General features: G+C 44.4%; 1 protein-coding gene across 1 annotated transcript in view; it reads left to right on the top strand.

Annotated features, from left to right (window-relative positions):
- The window catches only part of CUL5 (cullin 5), a 271,181-nt gene that overhangs the window by 203,441 nt on the left and 45,453 nt on the right, over positions 1-22,287 (top strand). Inside the window, exons 13-15 of the mRNA XM_030200261.1 lie at positions 4,018-4,149; positions 9,518-9,641; positions 9,828-10,003. Coding sequence (XP_030056121.1) covers positions 4,018-4,149; positions 9,518-9,641; positions 9,828-10,003 — 432 coding nt within the window. The remainder of the gene's footprint in view (positions 1-4,017; positions 4,150-9,517; positions 9,642-9,827; positions 10,004-22,287) is intronic.

Genomic DNA, 22,287 nt, shown 5'->3' on the forward strand with positions numbered 1-22,287 from the left:
TGTATTGGTGGACGATTTGGTCCAATTTGACTCTGGGACGTCCTTTCCAAATCCTCAGCCTCAAAAGTGCTGACAACGGATGCGTCTCTCCTGGGGTGGGGAGCTCATGTCGATGGGCTTCACACCCAAGGAAGCTGGTCCCTCCAGGGACACGATCTACAGATCAATCTCCTGGAGTTACGAGCGATCTGGAACGCTCTGAAGGCTTTCAGACACCAAATTATTCAAATTCAGACGGACAACCAGGTTGCCATGTATTACATCAACAAGCAGGGGGGCACCGGATCTCGCTCCTGTGTCATGAAGCCGTCAGCATGTGGCTCTGGGCTCGCCGTCAGGGCATGGTGCTCCAAGCCACATATCTGGCAGGCGTAAACAACAGTCTGGCCGACAGGTTGAGCAGGATCATGCAACCTCACGAGTGGTCGCTCAATTCCCGTGTAGTGCGACAGATCTTCCAGGTGTGGGGCACCCCCTTGGTAGATCTCTTCGCATCTCGAGCCAACCACAAAGTCCCTCAGTTCTGTTCCAGGCTTCAGGCCCACGGCAGACTGGCATCGGATGCCTTCCTCCTGGACTGGGGGGAGGGTCTGCTGTATGCTTATCCTCCCATACCTCTAGTGGGGAAAACTTTGTTGAAACTCAAGCAAGTCCGAGGCACCATGATTCTGATTGCTCTTTTTTGGCCGCGTCAGATCTGGTTCCCTCTTCTTCTGGAGTTGTCCTCCGAAGAACCGTGGAGATTGGAGTGTTTTCCGACCCTCATCACACAGGACGAAGGGGCGCTTCTGCATCCCAACCTCCGGTCCCTGGCTCTCACAGCCTGGATGTGAGAGCGTAGACTTTGCCTCTTTGGGTCTGTCAGAGGGCGTCTCCCGCATCTTGCTTGCTTCCAGGAAAGATTCCACTAAGAGGAGTTACTTCTTTCTATGGAGGAGGTTTGCCGTCTGGTGTGACAGCAAGGCCCTAGATCCTCGCTCTTGTCCTACACAGACCCTGCTTGAATACCTTCTGCACTTGTCTGAGTCTGGTCTCAAGACCAACTCTGTAAGGGTTCACCTTAGTGCAATCAGTGCATACCATTACCGTGTGGAAGGTAAGCCGATCTCAGGACAGCCTTTAGTGTTCGCTTCATGAGAGGTTTGCTTTTGTCAAAGCCCCCTGTCAAACCTCCTACAGTGTCATGGGATCTCAATGTCGTTCTCACCCAGCTGATGAAAACCTCCTTTTGAGCCACTGAACTCCTGCCATCTGAAGTACTTGACCTGGAAGGTCATTTTCTTGGTGGCAGTTACTTCAGCTCGTAGAGTCAGTGAGCTTCAGGCCCTGGTAGCCCAGGCCCCCTTACACCAAATTTCATCACCACAGAGTAGTCCTCCGCACTCACCCTAAGTTCTTGCCAAGGTTGTGTCGGAGTTCCATCTGAACCAGTCAATTGTCTTGCCAACATTCTTTCCCCGTCCTCATTCCTGCCCTGCTGAATGTCAGCTGCACACATTGGACTGCAAGAGAGCATTGGCCTTCTATCTGGAGCGGACATAGCCCAACAGACAGTCCGCCCAATTGTTTGTTCCTTTTGATCCCAACAGGAGGGGAGTGGCTGTGGGGAAACGCACCATATCCAATTGGCTAGCAGATTGCATTTCCTTCACTTACGCCCAGGCTGGGCTGGCTCTTGAGGGTCATGTCACAGCTCATAATGTTAGAGCCATGGCAGCGTCGGTAGCCCACTTGAAGTCAGCCACTATTGAAGAGATTTGCCAAGCTGCGACGTGGTCATCTGTCCACACATTCACATCTCATTACTGCCTGCAGCAGGATACCCGACGCGACAGTCGGTTCGGGCAGTCAGTGCTTCAGAATCTGTTCGGGGTTTAGAATCCAACTCCACCCCCCTAGGCCCATGTTTATTCTGTTCCAGGCTGCACTCTCAGTTAGTTGGTAAATTTTTTAGGTCAACCTCAGTTATGTCCTCACCGTTGCGAGGCCCAATTGACCATGGTTGTTGTTTTGAGTGAGCCTGGGGGCTAGGGATACCCCATCAGTGAGAACAAGCAGCCTGCTTGTCCTCGGAGAAAGCGAATGCTACATACCTGTAGAAGGTATTCTCCGAGGACAGCAGGTTGATTGTTCTCACAAACCCGCCCGCCTCCCCTTTGGAGTTCTGTCTTCCCTTCTCTTTGTCTTGCTACATATGAGACTGGCCGGCACGAGCCGGTTCGGGCGGGAAGACGGCCGCACATGCGCGGTGTGCATCGGCGCACGAGGACTAGCAAAGGACTTTGCTAGAAAGTGTTCCGATTGGAGGGGCTGCCGTGGACGTCACCCATCAGTGAGAACAATCAGCCTGCTGTCCTCGGAGAATACCTTCTACAGGTATGTAGCATTTGCTCCGCTTTGTAAAAGGGCCCCTAAGAGAGGGATTCTTGGCTGTGAAAAGGAACATGAAAAGAGCTTTGGTGTTTCCAAGTCTGGTCATTTGAATTGGTCCTGAGAGGTCCAAGAACTGCACTGGATGCTGGGGTTACATCAACATTGAGATGAATCGATCTCAATCGACATCAAGCATCAATAGATGCCAGTGGAAACAGACATTGACTGATTCCTGCCCCCCCCCCCCCCCCCCAAAAAAAAAAGGAGAGGATTTATTCTTTGTTGTTACAGCAAAGGTATTCATTGTCAAGCAGAGTCCTAGAAGCATCAACATCAAGCCTTGTCAGAGTACGGTGTCAAAAGCACCGAGGTACTGGTGGTCGTCATATCCTTGAATTGCCCTCAGACAGAAGTCCATTCAATCTCCTCAGTGTCAGAGGGGCCATGACCAGACAACTGATAATCCACAATTGAGTCAGGTGAAGGTCTTGAATTATTGCTTGACAGAATGCCTAAAATTCATTTATACATAGGATCTGATCCTTGAAACCCATGCTGTTCCTGGAGGTGATTCATTAATGCCGAGGCTTTGGAGGGCCTCAGAGTTAGTGTCTGCAACACTGATGTCCATCTCCAATGCATCATAGGAGGAAACTTCCCAAGGCACAAGTGTAAACTATTGCTCAGATGATGATGGCCTGTAATTATGTATACCATGCGTCCTTTTCTTGATTATTTGGTTTTTCGTAAGTTTTTGAAATCTTTCCTTTTCAAAACACTCATTTCCCATTTTTGAGTGTTTGGTGTAATTTTATAAAGTCATTTTGTGCACATGTGACTACATATAAAATAACAACCAGTGTAAAAGTAAGCGCCATGGTATGATGTTGAATACTTTGCCTGTGGATATGTACAGGAGCAGAATTTGGGCAGCGTGTGGGTGGAGTTTGCAAGTATGCCCCTAGATCATAAAATATGATAATTTAGGTGTGGACACAACACTTATTCATGAACAAAGTATGTGTGATTTCTGCAGCTTAAACTAGTATTTTGTAAAGATACATGCGGGTGTTTTATAAAATAGCATCTAAATAGGTTTCTACTTGTCTTAAACCATGTGCCCTGTTATAAAATTACTTTCTCTGTGTGAGGGCACTTTTCAAACAAGGAATCTAGCTGCCCAGCTCAGTGGTTAAGCAGCTCGATCCCTTTTGAAAATTATCCTCTTGTTGTATGAGTTTGTTGCCATTCTATTGTAGTGTTTAGCATTTCACTTTCGTACAGATGACACAGGTAAATCTTTGATAGCACGTTATACATTCTTACTGGTAGGGATCTTAGCCAACTAGAAGGAGAAGTGTGGCCTATGTAGACTCATGTTGAAAAGCCATTGAATAAATCTGCCATAAATAAGAGGCAAGTTAATAAGTAATAATAATATAGTATTGCTGTCTGTAGTGTTAGGAACAGTGCGGGTCTTTATCCTATGCGCTTTTTGTAACTGGTTGGTTCTTACAGGTCTTTCTGTTGGGATGCTTGTAGAGCAAAATTAGTCTTGTCTGCTTTCTAGATTGAAGGGTAGGGCTTATGGAAAATAAACAATCACATTTCAGCCTTTAATTGTTTTTTTTGTTTCCTCCCCAGCTTTTGGTACTTAAGTATGTGCAGAATAAGGATGTCTTCATGCGATATCATAAAGCTCATTTAACGAGGCGTCTGATTTTAGACATCTCTGCTGATAGTGAAATTGAAGAGAACATGGTAGAATGGCTAAGAGTAAGTAGATAAATGTGACATTTATGTACAGTGCACCATGATATGAAGGGAACTCCCATGAACTTCCTCTATAATGAGGGAAGGATAAAGTATACAAGCATTAGAAAAAGAGAATCTGAAATCATAATGTTCCACTTCTTGTGAAAAAAAAAAAACAGGGACATCGTCATTTTGGCAGATGAAATTTAATATGGATAGGTGCAAAGTGATGGTTAGAACAACCACACAAGGTAAAGGAACACCAATCCCTACGCTAGTAGTGCAGCAAACCAAAGAGTAGGGTGAAGAGTGATGCATAGTGAAAAATATCTAAACTATAGGAATACAATGCTGGCTTCTGTATTGTGTCAACAGACAAAAAATGATCTTTTGGCTGTTAAGGATAATTGAAATCCCTGACTCTGTGTGGAAGTAGCCTAAAAAGCAATTTGAATATTTTGTGCAGTTCTGGTTACCACATCTCAAAAAAAAAGGATATAGTGAAACTAGAAAAGATTCATAGAAAGGTGGCCCAAACTATAAAGGGATAGAACGGCCTCTCTGTGAAAAAAGTTTAATTTAGATTAGGACTCGTTGGCCTGAAAAAGAAAAAGCTGAAAAGAAATAGGATAGAAGTTTATAAAATCATGAGTGGGGTAGATTGGATAAATAGAAACATAGAAAAACGAAGACAAAGACTATATGGTCTATCCAGTCATGCCCATCCATGCCAGCTACTCTTCCTTTCACTCCCTTAGAGATCCTATGTACTTGTCTCAGGCTTTCTTGAGTTCAGAAACTTTTTGTCTCCACCACTCCACCAGGAGGCTATTCCATAAATTTACCGCCTTTTCCTTGAAGTACATCTACACCGACCCAACAAACGATCGAAGGATTTCTCGTGAGAACCAATTTGATAGCGTCGGGAGGTCCTGCTGAGCTACAAGCGCAAGGAGAAGCTGAGCTCCAGGGACAGGACATTTCGTTGCCCCCCTCCCTCCGACGTGTTCTCCACCGCCGTAACCGGTTGGGTCCAGCCATAGAGGTGAACCACAATCCCGCGAAGACAGAGGAGCGGTGTCTCAACTGGGCCCTATTGTGGAGTCTCCAGTCGAGGTCCTTTTACCATCTAAGGCTCAAACAGCGCCGGTAACGCTTGAGGCAATATGGGGGATACTCCAGACTGTCTTGTCATCAACAAGTAAGATAGAATCTCTTGTGAATAATGTTCAGACTTGATCTTCTGCTTTTGCCACAATGAAAAGTAATGTTACATATAAGATAAACCATTTATCTGATGAAAATATTAAGTTGAAGGAAACCACTATAAAACTGATACAAGATAACTCTCTAATACATAGTAGATTGGAATGTTTTGAAAATTTTAATAGGAGGTTAAACCTCCGTTATTTGAACTTTCCTAGGACTCCAATCTACACTCCACTTGAAATTTTTAAAAGATATCTAATAGAGAACTTGAAATTTTCTGAAGATAACATACCTCCGTTGAATAAAATATATTACCTTCCAGTAAAAAAGGTGAAAAGATGAACAAAACATTCAACAGGAGCAACGTGATCTTAATGTATCAGATCTATTAGAATCTTCATTAACAGAAATAACTGAGCGCCAAACTCTCTTGGTATCATTTATATTTCACCAAGACTTGGAATCTGTTAGGAAACTTGCACTGAGGAACTTACAAACCCCATTTTATGGGAAAAAATCTGGGTGTTCCCAGATGTTACTAAGCAGACTCAAGTTAGGAGAAAAGAGTTTTTAGCACTGTAATCTGCAACTTTAGCCCTGGGAGCTTCATTCAACCTGAATTACCCTTGTAAATGTAACATCAAATACTTAGGGGTTAAATATATTTTTTTAATTCCTGAACATTTAAAACAATTTATTACTCAGAAAAAGATAATTTAATACATGCTGAGACTAGGCAGTAATGATTAGCCTTGAGCATTAGATCAGAGAGACAGAATAGGAATAAATGGTTTAATTTTGCTAAGCTGTGCTTATTTAAAATATGTTTTTGAATCTCATCTCCTGAGTATGTGAAGGCTCCAACCCCCACTCTTATTGTGGTCTAATACAAGTTGTATAATTTTTCTTTTGTTTTCCTATGGATTTACCTCTTTGAATTTATGCACTGTTTTTCTTACTCAAGATGTAAAATGCTTGTAAAACTTGAAATTGATAAAAAAAAAAAAAAAGCAGGGGGCACCAGATCATGCCCTCTGTGTCAGAAGGCCTTCCGGATATGGCATGGGCTCGCCACATGGCATGTTTCTTCAAGCCACATAACTGGCAGGCACAAACAATGCCCTGGCTGACAGACTGAGTAAAATAATGCAACCGCACGAGTGGTCACTCAGTATGGGCATAGAAAGCGAGATCTTCCGAGTGTGGGGCTCCCCCTCGGTGAATCTTTTTGCCACTTAGATCAGCCACAAGGTTCCTCAGTTCTGTTCCAGGCTTCACGCCCACAGGCTAGCGTCAAATGCCTTTCTCCTTGATTGGGGGACAGGTCTTCTGTGTGCGTAGGAAAAACTTAGTTGAAACTCATGCGAGACCGCGGAACCATGATTCTGATCACAATGTACTGGCCGTGGCAGATATGGTTCCCTTTTCTTCTGGAATTACTGTCTGAAGAACCTTGTAGATTGGAGTGTTTTCCAACCCTCATCACTCAGAATGAGGGGTCACTTTTACATCCCTCAACCTCCAATCTCTGGCTCTCTCAGCTTGAATGTTGAGAGCCTAGAATTCACTTCCGTGAATCTTTCACAGTGTATCTCCTGGGTCTTTCTGGCTTCCAGGAAAGATTCCAATAAGAGATGTTACTCTTTTAAATCAAGGAGGTTTGCCATCTGGTGTGAGAGCAAGGCCCTAGATCCCCTTACTTATACTACACAGATCCTGCTTCAATATCTTCTACACTTGTCAGAGTCTAGTCTCAAGACCAACTCTGTAAGGGTTCACTTTAGTGTGATTGATGATAAGCAAGTGATTACTGCTTATCATCACCATATAGATGGTAAGCCCATCTCTGAACAGTCTGTAGTTCACTTCATGAGATGTTTACTTTTGTCAAAGCCCCCTGTCAAACCTCCACCAGTGTCATGGGACCTCAACATCATTCTCACCCAGCTGATGAAAGCTCCTTTTGAACCACTGAATTCCTGCCATCTGAAGTACTTGACCTGGAAGGTCATTTTCTTGGTGTCTGTGACTTCAGCTCAGTGAGCTTCAGGCCTTGGTAGTGGATACACCTTATACGAAGCTTCATTACAACAGAGTAGTGCTCCACATGCACTCTAAGTTCCTTCCAGAAGTGGTGTCCATGTAAACCAGTCGATTGTGTTGCCAACATTCTTTCACCGACCTCATGCCTATCCTGGCGAAACCAGCTTGCAAACCTTGGATTGCAAAAGAGCATTGGCCTACTACATGGAGCCGACAAGGCCCTACAGACAGTACACTCAGCTTTTTGTTTTTGATCCCAAGAGGATGGGGGTCACCATCAGGAAATGCACCATTTCAGTTTGGCTGGCAGATTGTATTTCCTTCACTTGTGTCCATGCTGGGCTGGCCCTAGAGGGTCATGTCACAGCTCATAGTGTCAGAGCCATGGCCGCGTCGGTAGCCCACTTGAATTCATCCTCCATTGAAGAAATGTGCAAGGCTGTGACATGGTCTTCAGTCCATACATTCACATCACACTCCTGCCTTGAGCAGGTTACCCAATGTGACAGTGTTGCAGAATCTGTTTGGGGTCTGGAATATAACTTCACCCTCCTAGGCCCATTTTATTCTGTTCTAGGCTGCACTCTCATTCAGATTGTATATAGTTTCAGGTTAATCTGTGTTATTTCCTTGCCGTTGTGAGGCCCAATTGACCAATGTTTGTTGTTTTTGGTGAGCCTGGATGCTAGGGATTTGCCACTTGAGAATGTAGAAGCCTGCTTGTCCTCGGAGAAAGCGAAGATACTTACCTGTAGCAAGTATTCTGTAAGGACGGCAGGCTTTATATTCTCACAATCCCTCTCACCTAGAGAATGACACGGGGACAGATCCGGCGGGGATGGGACAGGGACAGATCCCTTGGGTACAGGGCAGGAGTGGGGACAGAGCCCTGCGAGGATGGGGAGAATCTTTCTCCCTGTGTCACTTTCTATTTTGAAGCCTGTTAATGAACTGGACTGTTATTTATGTTTGATTCAGATGACAGTCTTTTTATTTTTTGGAAAAACAAGCAAACATGCTGGCCACAGCTAGCAAAATTTGCATGGGGTTTCCTGTACATCCTGCTACCAGCGCATCTTCTAAGAAGACATCTTCTATTGCAAGAGGGACTGTGGAAGACAGGAGAGCTAGACTGAATCCTGAGATTGTTGATGACCTCTTATTCATCCACAGATTAAAAAATCATAACAGTGTTTTTATAGGGCATATTTTCCCCTTTAAGGCATACAGAACGGGTTGTATTTTGTACCCCTGGACATTTTAACGGGGTGGATTATTCCTTGGGGTAGTAGAAGTCATCTATTGTTGGGGTTGGAAGTGTAGAAGGTGTAGGTGGTGGTAGGAGGCGGAGGCTTATTATAGCTGCTTGTTGTTGTTATTGTTTTCTATTTGTAATTTATACACAACAGTTGCACAGCATATTATTCCTTTTTATACTTTAATAAAAAGATTGAAATATAAAATCATAAGTGTTCGAGGCTTCTGCAGATGAGAACAGAGCCGACGGGGACAGAACCTTTGGGGACGGGGCGGGGATGGAGATAGGGCCTGCGGGGACAGGGCGGGAATGGAGACAGGACCTGCGAGAATGGGATAGGGACAGAGATGGAACCCACGGGGTGGAGACAGGGACAAATCTTGTCTCCCGTGTCATTCTCTACTCCCACCTCCCCTTGGAGTTGTCTCCTTTGCTATTTTTACATTAGTATTCAACTGAGGAGACCATGTTTGCGCGATGGGTGGAGCGCAGCTCACACTCCACAAAGCTCTCATTTAGCTTTGGTAAATGCCAGACCGTACAACGCAGATCGGCATCACCCACTTGTGAGAATATAAAGCCTGCTGTTCTCGGAGAATACATGCTGCAGGCAAGTATCGTTGCTTTATCAGAGGCCATTTGCTTGCGTTTATGGCCAATACAGATGAAAATAACTTTATAAAATTGTCCCATAATGCGTATTCTTTTCATAATTTTGGGGAATGATTTGGTCCTCTCCCCAACTTGTAGATTTTCAAATAGTTATGCCAACAAAATGTTTTTTTGTTAATGGGATGGTTGCTTAACTCTGTTATATGAAGGGTTCTTTTTTTCATTGATTTTTCAGAGTTGTATTTTATTTTTTTTGTGTTTATGCAGGAAGTTGGTATGCCCGCTGATTATGTAAATAAATTAGCTAGAATGTTCCAAGATATTAAAGTATCTGAAGACTTGAACCAGTCCTTCAAAGAAATGCACAAGAATAATAAGCTAGCTTTACCAGGTATGGCTTTCAAAAATAGTTCAACTTGATGTTGATTCTATTTTGACATTTTCCTTTTTAAGGAGGTAAATCGTCACAGCCTTTTTATTTAGTTTCCTTGTTTTTGTTTTTATTTATATTTGTGATAAGAAAAAAATCAGTTAAAACAAAGCCTATTTATACACTTTTCTGCTCCCCGTCCTCCAGCCGACTCTGTAAATATTAAGATTTTAAATGCTGGCGCCTGGTCCCGCAGCTCTGAAAAGGTATTCGTGTCACTACCTACTGAACTGGAAGACCTGATCCCTGAGGTTGAAGAGTTCTACAAAAAGAATCACAGTGGCAGGAAGTTACATTGGCATCACCTCATGTCAAATGGCATTGTGAGTGTAAAAAAGTGTTTGTTTTATAGATTGTATTTTAAATGTATGTAGAGGAACCTTTTTCAGAACATGGGTACCACAAACTTTTTTAGATGCTAAGGGAAAATGCTATTTTTTTTAGTAGCATTTTAGTCTTTTTGCTATATATACATATATATATATATATATATATATAATATATATATATATGTGTGTGTGTGTATTTTGCTTATTTTTTATTCTCTGTTCTGCTTTTTTAGGCTATCCTCTTTCTACCTAGTTTCTCTTTTCCCTCTCTCCTTCTCCTTTCCTTCCCTTCTTTTGTGGTGTGGAAGTTTGCCTGTCCAGGTCTAGTGTTGGGTGCCAGTGCCCAAATTTTGTGTGCCTGAGTGTCATCCTACCAGAGTTTTTCACAGCCCTAATGGTTGCATAAATCAAGAGCCGGTGGTGGGAAGCAGGGCTGGTGAATGGGAGGCGGGGATAGTGCTTGGCAGACTTATACGGTCTGTGCCACAGCCGGTGGTGGGAGGCGGGACTGGTGGTTGGGAGGCGGGGATAGTGCTGGACAGACTTATATGGTCTGTGCCAGAGCTGGTGGTTGGGAGGCGGGGATAGTGCTGGGCAGACTTATACGGTCTATGTCCTGAAGAGGACAGATACAAATCAAGGTAGGGTATACACAAAAAGTAGCACATATGAGTTGATCTTGTTGGGCAGACTAGATGGACCGTGCAGGTCTTTTTCTGCCGTCATATACTATGTTACTATGAGGCATATTTTCAAAGCACTTAGCCTTCCAAAGTTCCATAGAAACCTATAGAACTTTGGAAGGCTAAGTGCTTTGAAAATATGCGTCTGTGTAACTAAGAAAACTAAAATAGATAAATGTGGAAAATCTGCAGGTTCATCTACTTCTGGGCTCGACAAAGTTTCTTATGATCTAGGAGCCAGATTTGGAATAAAAGGAATTTTAATTTATGCATATTTATAAATTGCATATTCATAATGTACTCACGGTGATGCACAAGTTATTAAAGTAGCAGGGAAGAAAGGGATACTGCTTTTCCCATTGCCTGCCCACCTACAGTAGTGTGTCTGGTGATGGAGAGAGGCTTTAGGCTGTGGTTTCTGGGGCAATAGGGGGAAAAACTAAAGCTGCTAAGGGTGGATGGGGTGCGGTGGTGCATTCCACCCACCTATCCCCAGAAGCTGCAGCCTTAGCCTTTCTCCATGCCCCACCTGCACCCCCCCCCCCCCCCAGCAGCTACAGTTTTTAACCCTTCCCCACAGGTAGCCCACTCACTCCCAGCAACCACAGCCTAATGCCACCCCTTCATCACTTACCTAGCAGCAACCATGTCCTCTGAATCCCTCTTCTCCCTCCCCCTAGTAGTTTCTCCCCTCCCCCCAAAAACATCCAGATTCTATAAACGTTGAAATTGATCCTACCAACAGAGCTGCTGGAGAATCTCCTCCACAGTAGCAATGTCCACCATCCATCTCTTTTGTGTCCCTGTAGTAATTTTCCCTTGTGTCCAGCATCTCACTTCTGTGATCCTGCTCGTATCCTTCCCCGTGTCTAGAATCTTCCCTATTCCTTCCCTCATGCCCAGCATCTCCTCTGTCCTGTCCCTCCCATTGTCCAGAATCTCCTCCCGTTCCTTCTCTCATGTCTGGTTGTTCCCTGTGTCCAAACTTGCCCCACATTCCTTCCCTCATGAACAGCATTCCCTGTGCCTTGTCCCTCTGTGTGTCTGTGATCAACGCTTTGTGTGCAGTCTTTCCCTGAATCTAGAATTACCCTTGTGCCCAGCATGCCCTCACTGTCTTGTTCCTCCCTTTGCCAGAATCCTCCCTTTCTTATCTCATGTCCAACGTACCCTGTGTCCAGAATCCCCCCCATTTCTCCCCTCCTGTCCAGTATTTTTTTCTCTATATCCTCTTTCTCCCCCCCCCCTTAAGTCCAGCATCTCCTCTTTATTTCTCCTTCCCCTCCCATGAGCTCCCTAGTATCTTTCCTCTGGGTCCTTATTTTCCACCCAGCTACTCTCCAAATTCTCCTGTCTCCTGTGGCAGCTCCCTTCCCTGCAGCCCCACTGGCCCCTTACCCGTGGCTTCCATCGGCTCACCCAAATTTCTGATTGGACAACTATGTCTTGCACTAGGTCTCTTCAGCTTGGAGAAAAGACGACTGAGGGGAGATATGATAGAGGTCTATAAAATAAATAAATGAAGCTACGAAGTAGTACATTTAAAACGAATCAGAGAAAATATTTCTTCACTCAACGTGTAATTAAACTCTGGAATTCGTTTCCAAAGTATGTAGTAAAAGCAGTTCACGGTGTTTAAAAAAGGTTTTGATGGCTTCCTAAAGGAAAAGTCCATAGACCATTATTAAAATGGACTTGGGGAAAATCCACTACTTATTTCTAGGATAAGCAGCATAAAATGTATTGTACTTTTTTGGGATCTTGCCAGGTACATGCGACATGGATTGGACTCTGTTGGAAACAGGATACTGTTGTTGATGGACCTTTGGTCTGTCCCAGTATGGCAGTACTTATGTACTTATGGGTGACATGCTTCAGGGAAAGGCCAAGAAGCACCGTCATCGATCACCCTTGATACATGGTGCCAGGAGTTTCGGGGCGCCAAAGGATTTGGTGCCTGAGAAGTGACGGCGCCTGGAGGACCGCTCTTCCATACAAGAGGTGCCATTACACTTGTCTCCTAGCAGCCGAGATCCTGCTCCCGCATCGGCCTCAGCTGACATCACAGCTTTTCCAGATGTTGGACCTTAATGAGCGCATGTGAGCTGCTGGATGGCCTTATGCAGCACTGTGCTTCAGTATCGGGGGTACTTGCCACCTGCCATACCTTCCACTGCGGCCCCACATAACCCTCAGTGTGTGGTGCGGCCACCGGTGCCGCTTGCGGCCCCGCCTGGCCCTCAGCCTGCAGTGTGGCCTCCAACGCTGGCGCCACTTGTTGCCCTAGTGTTGACTTCCATCCAGTCTGGTACTCCCTCGACGTCAGTGGAGGAAGCTTTGCTGGGGTCGAGGCGGGAGCCAGTTTCTCGACCCCACTCTCAAGGACATGGTCCCTCGGCATCGAGGCAGCTTGGTCTCTGACATCCCATAGGAAGATCTTGTCGGACACCGAGGAGGAGCTCTCATGGGAATCAGAAGAGGATCCGAGATACTTTTCCTCGGACGAGTCTTATGGGATTCCCCCTGAGCCCTCCCCACCACCTGAAAGGAGACAGTCTCCGCCAGAGAGCCTTTCTTTCCCATCTTTTGTAAAGGAAATGGCTGATGCCATTCAATTTCCTTTAGAGGTGGAGGATAGGCCCAGGGCCAAGATACGCGCAGTCCTGGACTATGCATCTCCTCCTAAGGAGGCTGTGATGGCTCCTGTCTATGAGGAACTCGAGGCAGTCCTCATCAGGAAACAGGTGTCCCCTCTGTCCGGTCCCTATTGTCCCCAAGAAGATTGATACCCAGTATGGATCCACAGTCCGCCTGGTTTTGATAGGCCTCAGTTGCCTCACAATTCCACGGTGGTTGAATCCGCTCTCAAAAGAGCCAGGAGTACTAGGGATTATGCCTCTGCTCCCCCAGGCAGAGAAGCTAGAACCAGTCATACCAGTTTTTCACAAGTATTTACTTGCAAAACTCGGTGAGACAGCTGTCAGTTGATACGCCCCCTCTGGACCATGCCAAGCCTTTTCACCAGTTGGTGAAGCAGCAGAATTGAAAGTTCTTGGCCAGGGACACTTATGACACTTTTGATGTGGCATCCATGATCTCTGCTCAAAGTATAGAAATGTGCAGACCCTCATGGCTGCATGTTTCTGTTCAGCAGAGGTTGGCGGATGCCCCTTGCTGGAGAGATAATCTGTTTGGAGAGAAGGTTGAGGAGATTGCAGACCAAATCAAGAGACATACTATCTCTTCTCTCTCCCATGGGCGCCATCTGCATCCACCTCCTTATCTAGGAGGTCTTTTGGAAAGTCAAGGGGTGCTCCCTACTACTTCTATAGGCATAGGTACACTTCTTCGGCTTGTCAGCCTGCACCTAAGGCCCCAGCTGCTCCCCAGTCAAAGCAAGGGACGAGTTTTTGACTGACCCCAGCAGAGCATAGTCGCATTAAAAGGTTCTGTTCCGGACCACTGGCCTCTCAAAACCTCCGATCAGTGGGTTCTTCAAATAGTTTGTCTTGGATGCACCCTCAATTGGCATTTCAAATCCTCAAATTGCCCACTGAGAGCTCATTCATTCAGCTCTCAGCACAGGCGGGTACTTGCAGAGGAACTCTCCGCCCTTCTGAAGGCCCATGAAGTTGAACCCGTTCCACCAGGTGAAGAAAGGCAGGGATTCTATTGCAGGTACTTTCTTGTGCAGAAAAAGATAGGGAGGATGCGTCCCATCCTAGACCTAAGGGCCCTAAACAAATTTCTAGTCCGAGAAAAGTTCAGGATGGTTTCCGTGGGTACCCTTCTCTCGAAGATTCAGAAAAATGACTGGCTATGCTCTCTGGACTTAAAGGATGCATATACTCATATCCTGATACTTTCTGCTCACCGGAAGTATCTTCAATTTTGTCTGGGAACACATCACTTTCAGTTCCACATGTTGCCTTTTGGCCTCGCGTTAGCTCCCCGGGTCTTCGCCAAGTTTCTAGCATTAGTCGCAGCATCGCTATGCAGACTGGGAGTCCACGTGTTCCTGCATCTCGATGATTGGTTGGTGAAGAGCACCTCAGTGGACAGTGCTCGGGTGCTGAAACTGTTAGGGTTCATTTAAAAAAAACCCCAAGTCCCATCTACACTCTGTCCCTCAATTGGAGTTCATAGGAGCCATGCTCGATATGCAGAAGGTTAGAGCCTACCCCCCAGAAGCTAGAGCAAACAATCTTGTTTTGCTAGCGTCCAAGGTTCATGCTTCTTGGCAGGTCACAGCTCAGCAGATGTTAAGATTGCTGGGCCACATGGCTTCCACAGTGTATGTTACACCCATGACATGTCTTCACATCAGATCGGCTAAATGGACCTTGGCTTCTCAGTAGTATCAAGCCACGGGGAGTCTGGAGGATGGTTATCCACGTGTCCCCAGACCTTGTTCGATCTCTTCAGTGGTGGATAATTCGATTCAGTTTGACTCTGGGACTTCCATTTCAAATTCCTCAGCCATAAGAGGTGCTGACAATGGATGCATCTCTCCTGGGATGGGGGAGCTCATGTAGATGGGCTCCACACTCAAGGAACTTGGTCCTCCCAGGAAACAAATCTTCAGATCCACCTCCTGGAGCTTTGAGTGATTGGCTGTCCCATCAATTTATTCTTGTTCAAACAGAGAATCAGATTGCTATTACACCAACAAGCAGTTGTGTCATGAGGCTGTCCAGATGTGGCATTGGGCTCACCGGCACGGCATGTTCCTTTGAGCCACTTATCTGGCAGGCACAAACAACACCATGGCCAACAGGATGAGCAGGATAATGCAACCATATGAGTGGTCTCTACACATAGGCATGGCCCTGAGATCTTCCAAGTGTGGGACACCCCCTCGATGGATCTTTTTGCCACTCAGATCAACCACAAGGCCCCTCAATTCTATTCTAGGCTTCAGGCACGTGACAGACTAACATCAGATGCCTTCCTCCTCAGGTGGGGGACAGGTCTTCTGTATGCTTATCCTCCAATACCTCTTGTGGGAAAAACTTTGTTGAAATTCAAGCAAGACTGCAGAATCATGATTCTGATTTCTCCATTCTTGCAGCGGCAGATTTGGTTCCCTCTTCTTCTGGAATTATCCTCCAAAGAACTGTGCAGATTGGAATGTTTTGCGACCCTCATCGCTCAGAACGAGGGGTTGCTTCTGCATCCCAGCCTCCAATATCTGACTCTCACAGCTTGGATGTTGAGAGCTTAGAATTCGCTTCCTTGGGTCTTTCGGGGGGTGTATCCCGGGTCTTGCTAGCTTCCATGAAAGATTTCACTAAGAGGTATTACGCTTTTAAATGGAGGAGGTTTGCCGTCTGGTGTGAGAGTAAGGCCATAGATCCTCTTAACTTGTTTTACATAGACCCTGCTTGAGTACCTTCTACACTTGTCAGAGTCTGTACAATTAGTGCAAAAGATATGCCCATCTCTGAGCAGCCTCTAGTTGTTAGCTCCATGAAACGTTTGCTTTTGTGATAGCCTCCTGTCAAACCTCCACCAGTGTCATAGGATCTTAACGTTGTTCACACCCAGCTGATGAAAGCTCCTTTCGAGCCACTGAATTCCTGCTATCTGAAGTGCTTGACCTGGAAGGTCATTTTCTTGGTGTCTGTTACTTCAGCTTGTAGGGTCAGTGAGCTTGAGGCCTTTGTAGTGGATGCACCTCATACTGAGTTTCATCACAATAGAGTAGTCCTCTGCACGCTCCCTAAGTTCCTGCCGAAGGAGTTGTTGGAATTCCCTCTGAAACAGTTGTCTTGCCAACGTTCTTTCTCTGATCACATGTCCATCCTTGCGAAAGCAGCTTTCACACCTTGGATTGCAAGAGAGTATTGGCCCATTACATGGAGCAGACAAGGCCCCACAAACAGTCGGCCTAGCTTTTTGGTTTTTTTTATCCCGGGAAACACATCATTTCAATTTTGCTGGCAGATTGCATTTTCTTCACTTATGCCCGGGCTGCGCTGGCCTTGGAGGGTCATGTCATGGCTCACAATGTCAGAGCCATGGCTGCATCGGTAACCCACTTGAGGTCATCCTCCATTGAAGAAATTTGCAAGGCTGCTAACGTCTTCAGTCCACACATTCACATCTCACTACTGCCTTGATCAGGATACCTGTTGCGACAGTTGGTTTGGGCAGACAGTGTTGCAGAATCTGTTTGGGGTCTAGAATCCAACTCCACCGTCCTAGGCCTGTTTTATTCTGTTCCAGGTTGCACTTTCATTCAGATTGTATATAGTTTTAGGTTAATCTGTGTAATGTCCTCGCCGTTGTGAGGCCCAGTTGACCAGTTTTTTTGGTTTTGAGTGAGCCTGAATGCTAATATGCAAGCCAGCATATTATTTGTTTTTGCTTTAAAATTAAACTGAAAAGAACGCGTTTTTGCGGCAGGCGGGAAGGCACTCTCACATGTGCAATTGAGCTAGGCTCCCGATTTACAATGCTATGACTTTTTACTTGGCATAAATGCCGAACTGGGCGACACGGATTGGTGTCTACCCACTCGTGAGAATATGAATCCTGCTGTCCTCGGAGAATACCTGCTACAGGTAAGTATCTTCACTTTATCTGTTGGGCCACAAGTTGGAGTGCTCTTCACATTTGAATAGTCCATAATTTTGCCCTTTCTTTTCCCTATACCATTCAGCAAACATCAATTGGAAGTGTCAAATGCAAGCGAAAAGCTGTTATCCCTCAAAACTCCTTGATGGCTCCAAAGGGGCTTTTGGTCACGTGTCCATGACCGTATACTGTGGCATCTATCAGTTTATATATGTCAAAACAGGGTCTCCACATGCGCTGCTGCCCTCTCACTTCATCTGTTCCCGACCATTACTCACTCTCTGCATATCTCAGACAGATCTCTACATAGTTCAGTCTCTCCCCTGCTCCAAACCTTATACTATGTTTTCAGCTCTGGGAGAGCATTTCCGTCCTGATGCTGATGGATGACATCACCTGATTTTGTGCCTGATTTGGTCCTGCTTGTGGATGAAAAATCTTTATTACCAAAGTAATAGAATCATTGTATACATTCTGTACGCCCTCTTTTCTGGAAATGACCTGCTTAGATAAATATTTTTTGTATTTAAATTTAAACAACTGAAAGTGGAAATAACCTTATGGCACATTTCCTAGTCAACACCTCATTATTTTGTTTAATAGCTTATTTATTGATCATGTACCAAATTACTGCCCTTATCCAGAGTGCCTTGTAAACACAGGACTCCACAGTTTTAGCAAACAGTGATACATATACTGAACAAAGGTCAGAAGTAGTGATTAATTGATCAAATAAGTAGGTTTTAAGTTTACATTTACGTAGTATGGATGAATCCTACACATGGAGAGAGGGGAGTAGGTTTTGGAAGAGAGGCAGAAGAAAGTGTAAATTGAGTAGATGCCTGTTTCACACACACTTTTTTTTTAACCATAGTTTTTATAATCTTTGGTATTATAGATGCTTGCAGATTGAACAACATATATATTCAGATAAGTAGCATACACTAGGAGCAGAAAAATAAATGATTAAAGGAGCATAATTGCCAAGAGAGGTTTAAGGAATGGAGAAAAAGTATAACTTAGCAGTGGGAAACCGGCAGCCTTTTGTGGCTTCTTGTGTAGCCTGATACAGTATCAGTAAGTTCTTGGTTGACTTTATCTTTTCTTTCATGACATGTTCACAGCTCAAATATTAAACACCAGAACCTTCATGCTCTTGTGCTGTCAAAGGCCCTGCTGTCCTTCCCCATTCTGACATCATTTCCTGTTGCAGTATGGGGTTGGATAGCAGGACTTTCAGAGGTGTCAATACGAAAGAGACAGTCGTGATCCACAAAACATAGTATGAAGTAAAACAATGGATTGAAGAGATTAAAAGGCACACTTTTATTAAAAATAGCCCACGTGGCCACATTTTGCCTATTGCAGGATGCTTCAGGGTCAACAACTGTCAATTGAACAAAATATTTATTTATTTATTTATTTATTGCATTTGTACCCCACATTTTCCCACCTATTTGCAGGCTCAATGTGGTTTACATAGTACTGTCAAAGGCGTTATAAAATTAAAACCAAAATATAATTAATAAGTATATAAACAAAATAAATCAACTTAAAATCATAATAAAACATAAATGCTCATTAACACATTAGCAAATAAATGGAAGTAAGACATTAAAATGAGACTACAACTACAAGACTAAATAACATGCAGAATAAAATAATAAACATGCAAAAGATACATTACTTCATTAGTTCATGATTACCCTTAAATGCTGTGACTCGCCATAGAGACAGGTTGTGAATCATCATCCATTATTTATTTATTAATGCATTCTTGTATCCCACTATTATCCAAAAACAAGTTTCAGTTCAATGTGGCTTACAATATACAGTTAGGCGAAGTTACAATAGTATTTTGTAGTTCCAGAGTGAAGTTACAGTAGTGTGTTGCAGTCACAGAGTGGAATGTGACATCATTGCTATGAAGAAACAATGTGTTTTAAGCTTGTAAAATGTATTATAATTATGCCCTGAAATGTATTTCTCTTATTTGGTCAGCAGGTGGTGTTTCTTTGCTGTAAAGCTGTTATAGGGAACTGAAAGTTCTTTTTCTTTAATACAAGCAGGAAGTAAGCAAGCAGCAGTGTACTTTTAAAACTTGTTGACTGGGCTCTGGTTGGCCTGGAGTTTGAAAAATTATCCAGTAGTGCTGGCTGTTGCTTCAGTCTTAGCCTGAAAGAAAAGAGAGACAGATCTCTTTGCTGAGGCTTGGTGAATTATATGTCCTGATCTTTTAGGCAGTATATAGATGGTTAGTTAGTATTATAATTGATCCATATTTCAGTTACCTGTTTGTTGTTTGCTGTTTGCACTATTTTGTTCCACTGTCGATAGTTTAAGAGCATAAAAATAATTATTTGTTCGCCCTGTTTGTCTGGACTGATAAGAATCCTGGTGGTTTATGTGTTGGGTCTGTGAGTGCTTTCTGGGAACTGTGGAACCACTGGGAGTGTGGCCCCAGTAACCTAGAAATCACTGGGGATACCCAGTCGGTGGGAAGAGGGTGCTAGTGTAGAGCACAAGTGGCAGGTACAGGCTGACCTGAGCCTTGCAGGGGATAGAGCCTCTAAGTGGCCGCAGGGTAACCCCAGGTGGGTGGCTAGGTATTTAATTACATTTACCCTTTGTATTTAGCTATAGAATTTTTTTGAAAAGTTAGATCTTCAGTTCTTTTCTTTTCTGAACTGAAGATAGTTAGTATTACTTCTTGTGGCCTTGGGTATTGAGTTCCACCATTTGGAACCCAGATAACTAAATCCAGCTATGTAGATGGTTTTGTAAGTTATGTTTCTGCAGTTGGGTAGATGAAGAAGTAAAGTAGATTCTGGTTTCAGTGTTTGTGTTTCTTGGGGATAGTTCAATGAGATTTAGCATGTATTCAGGAGCCATTCCAAATAGTATTTTGAAAATGAGGGTACCATTTTTGAAAAACAGTCTTGCCTTGATTGGAAACCAGTGCAGCATTTCAAGCAATGGAGTAGCTCTTTCGTATTTCAACTTTTGTAGAAACTGCTACATACCTAAAAGGGGCTTATCCAGGGCCGTGCCAAGGGTCTCTGGTGCCCCCCTGCAGACTATCAGTTGGCGCCCCCCCCCCCCCCCCCCCCCCCCCCCCCCCCCCCCCCCCCCCCGTGTGGAGCTGAAAGATGGAGTGCATCTTTTGTGGGATTGCTGAACAAATAAAGGGTTTACAACCACTTAGCTTTTTGTGCTTTCATGTTCACAAAATTAGTAATTAAATCTTTGATATCTAACTGGGCACATATATCATTCTCAATAGCAATCATGGCAAGGCTTACAAGCCTTTCTTGCGAAATACTTGATCGCAAAATAATTTTTTTATGATTTTTTAACCGTGAAAATGATCGCTCACCACTTGCCCCACACTGACAGGGAATTGTCAGCAATATCTTAATGATGCCAACATTAAATCTCATCTGCTATTAGGATCCCAGCTTTGAATGTTTTGCGTCATCTGCAAATTTAATTACCTCACTCGTCATTCCCATTTGTAGATCAGTTACATAAGTAATGCCACAGCTTGTAAAGGATTAAATACAGACTAACACAGGCCTCTTTTGGGGGGGGGGGGGGGGGGCAAGAAGCAGAGAGAACAGGGAAGCCAGGGCAAATGTTGTGCTCACCCAAAATTGAACCTCTGGCTACACCATATTTGGCCCAGTTGCAACAAATCATGGAAACCTCTACCAAATAAAAGTGTATATGTATATATATAAAGAACAAAATACACCAAGTCAAGAGATAAGCTTGCTATAAAAATGTTGTACCAGCTTCTCCCAGACTGTCCATGAACCATCCATGAACACACCATTTCTGTAGTACCATAAATAACCATGCAAACATCCCCCCCCAAGTTTAAACACCCCGCTAACTCCATACTGTTAGCTTATATTTCCTGTTGCTCAGGTTTAAGGTAATTGTGATCCATTTGCTCTCTCCTCATGAAAGTGTTTTCAAATTATTCCTCCACTGCCAATACGAGGGTGGAATGCTATCACCCAATGTTTTTTTTTTATAGTTGTTTTTCCCCACTAAACAAGCTTTTGAACTAGCATCTTTTCCCCATAATTAACACCCAATGCTTCCACCCGGTTGAGTAAAAATCTTTCTGCAGAAATATGTACTTGCTGCCCTGCTAACTTTGTTAAAATATTTCAAATTTCTACCCAGAATTCCCTTATTGCCTGGTATACAAAAAAGTACCTTTTTCTCTGTCACACTTTAAACAGACCTCCATTGATGCTACTCACACATGGAATACCTGACTTTGTATTGAAGTATCCATTCCATTCCCATTTGTTATGCCCCTCTAAAATAATGAGAAACTTGCAAGTAGGCAAAGTGGGGGTCTTATTCACACAATATATCTCTCCTGTAGCTCCCTAAAGCTCATCATGTTGTCAGCAATCCTTCAGAGCACCAGTGAGAGTCTGTGTCTCTAAGAACTCAAAAACATTGAAAAAGAACAACATCAGCGGAAAAAAAATAAGACTCACCCCTCCGTTGCATCGCTCCACCAGCAGGCTAGCCCTGACACTCCCAGAGGATCCCCAAGCAGCGGCTCTCACTGCCTCTGAACGACGGCAACACCCGGCGGCGCCAGTGGTCCAAATAACTCGGACAGAACAACGTATCACTTACTCCACATTCGCACGTCGGGAAGAGCTGGGTGGGCGGTGCCAAGAGAGCGAGCACTGCGTGCGGGAAGGCAGCAGCAGCGCATGCGCACAGGCGCCGACGCGGTGTTTATTTTTTTTAATTTGGATTTTTGAAATACTGTACAATCTGGACGGCGCGGCGCCCTTGTAAGCAAGCGCCCCCCTGCGGTGCTTACCCCGCTTACCTGGGTTGCACGGCCCTGGGCTTATCAAATCACACTTCCTCATAGTAGATGCAAGGAGTCTTGGCACCTTACAAGTATTTCAACCACAAAGAAGTCAACCAGTTGGATGCGGTTCAGCAAGCTGAGTAAACACATATCTACTATAATAA

This window comes from Microcaecilia unicolor, chromosome 4 (assembly GCF_901765095.1).
Source record: "Microcaecilia unicolor chromosome 4, aMicUni1.1, whole genome shotgun sequence".
In the NCBI taxonomy this organism is placed as follows: domain Eukaryota; kingdom Metazoa; phylum Chordata; class Amphibia; order Gymnophiona; family Siphonopidae; genus Microcaecilia; species Microcaecilia unicolor.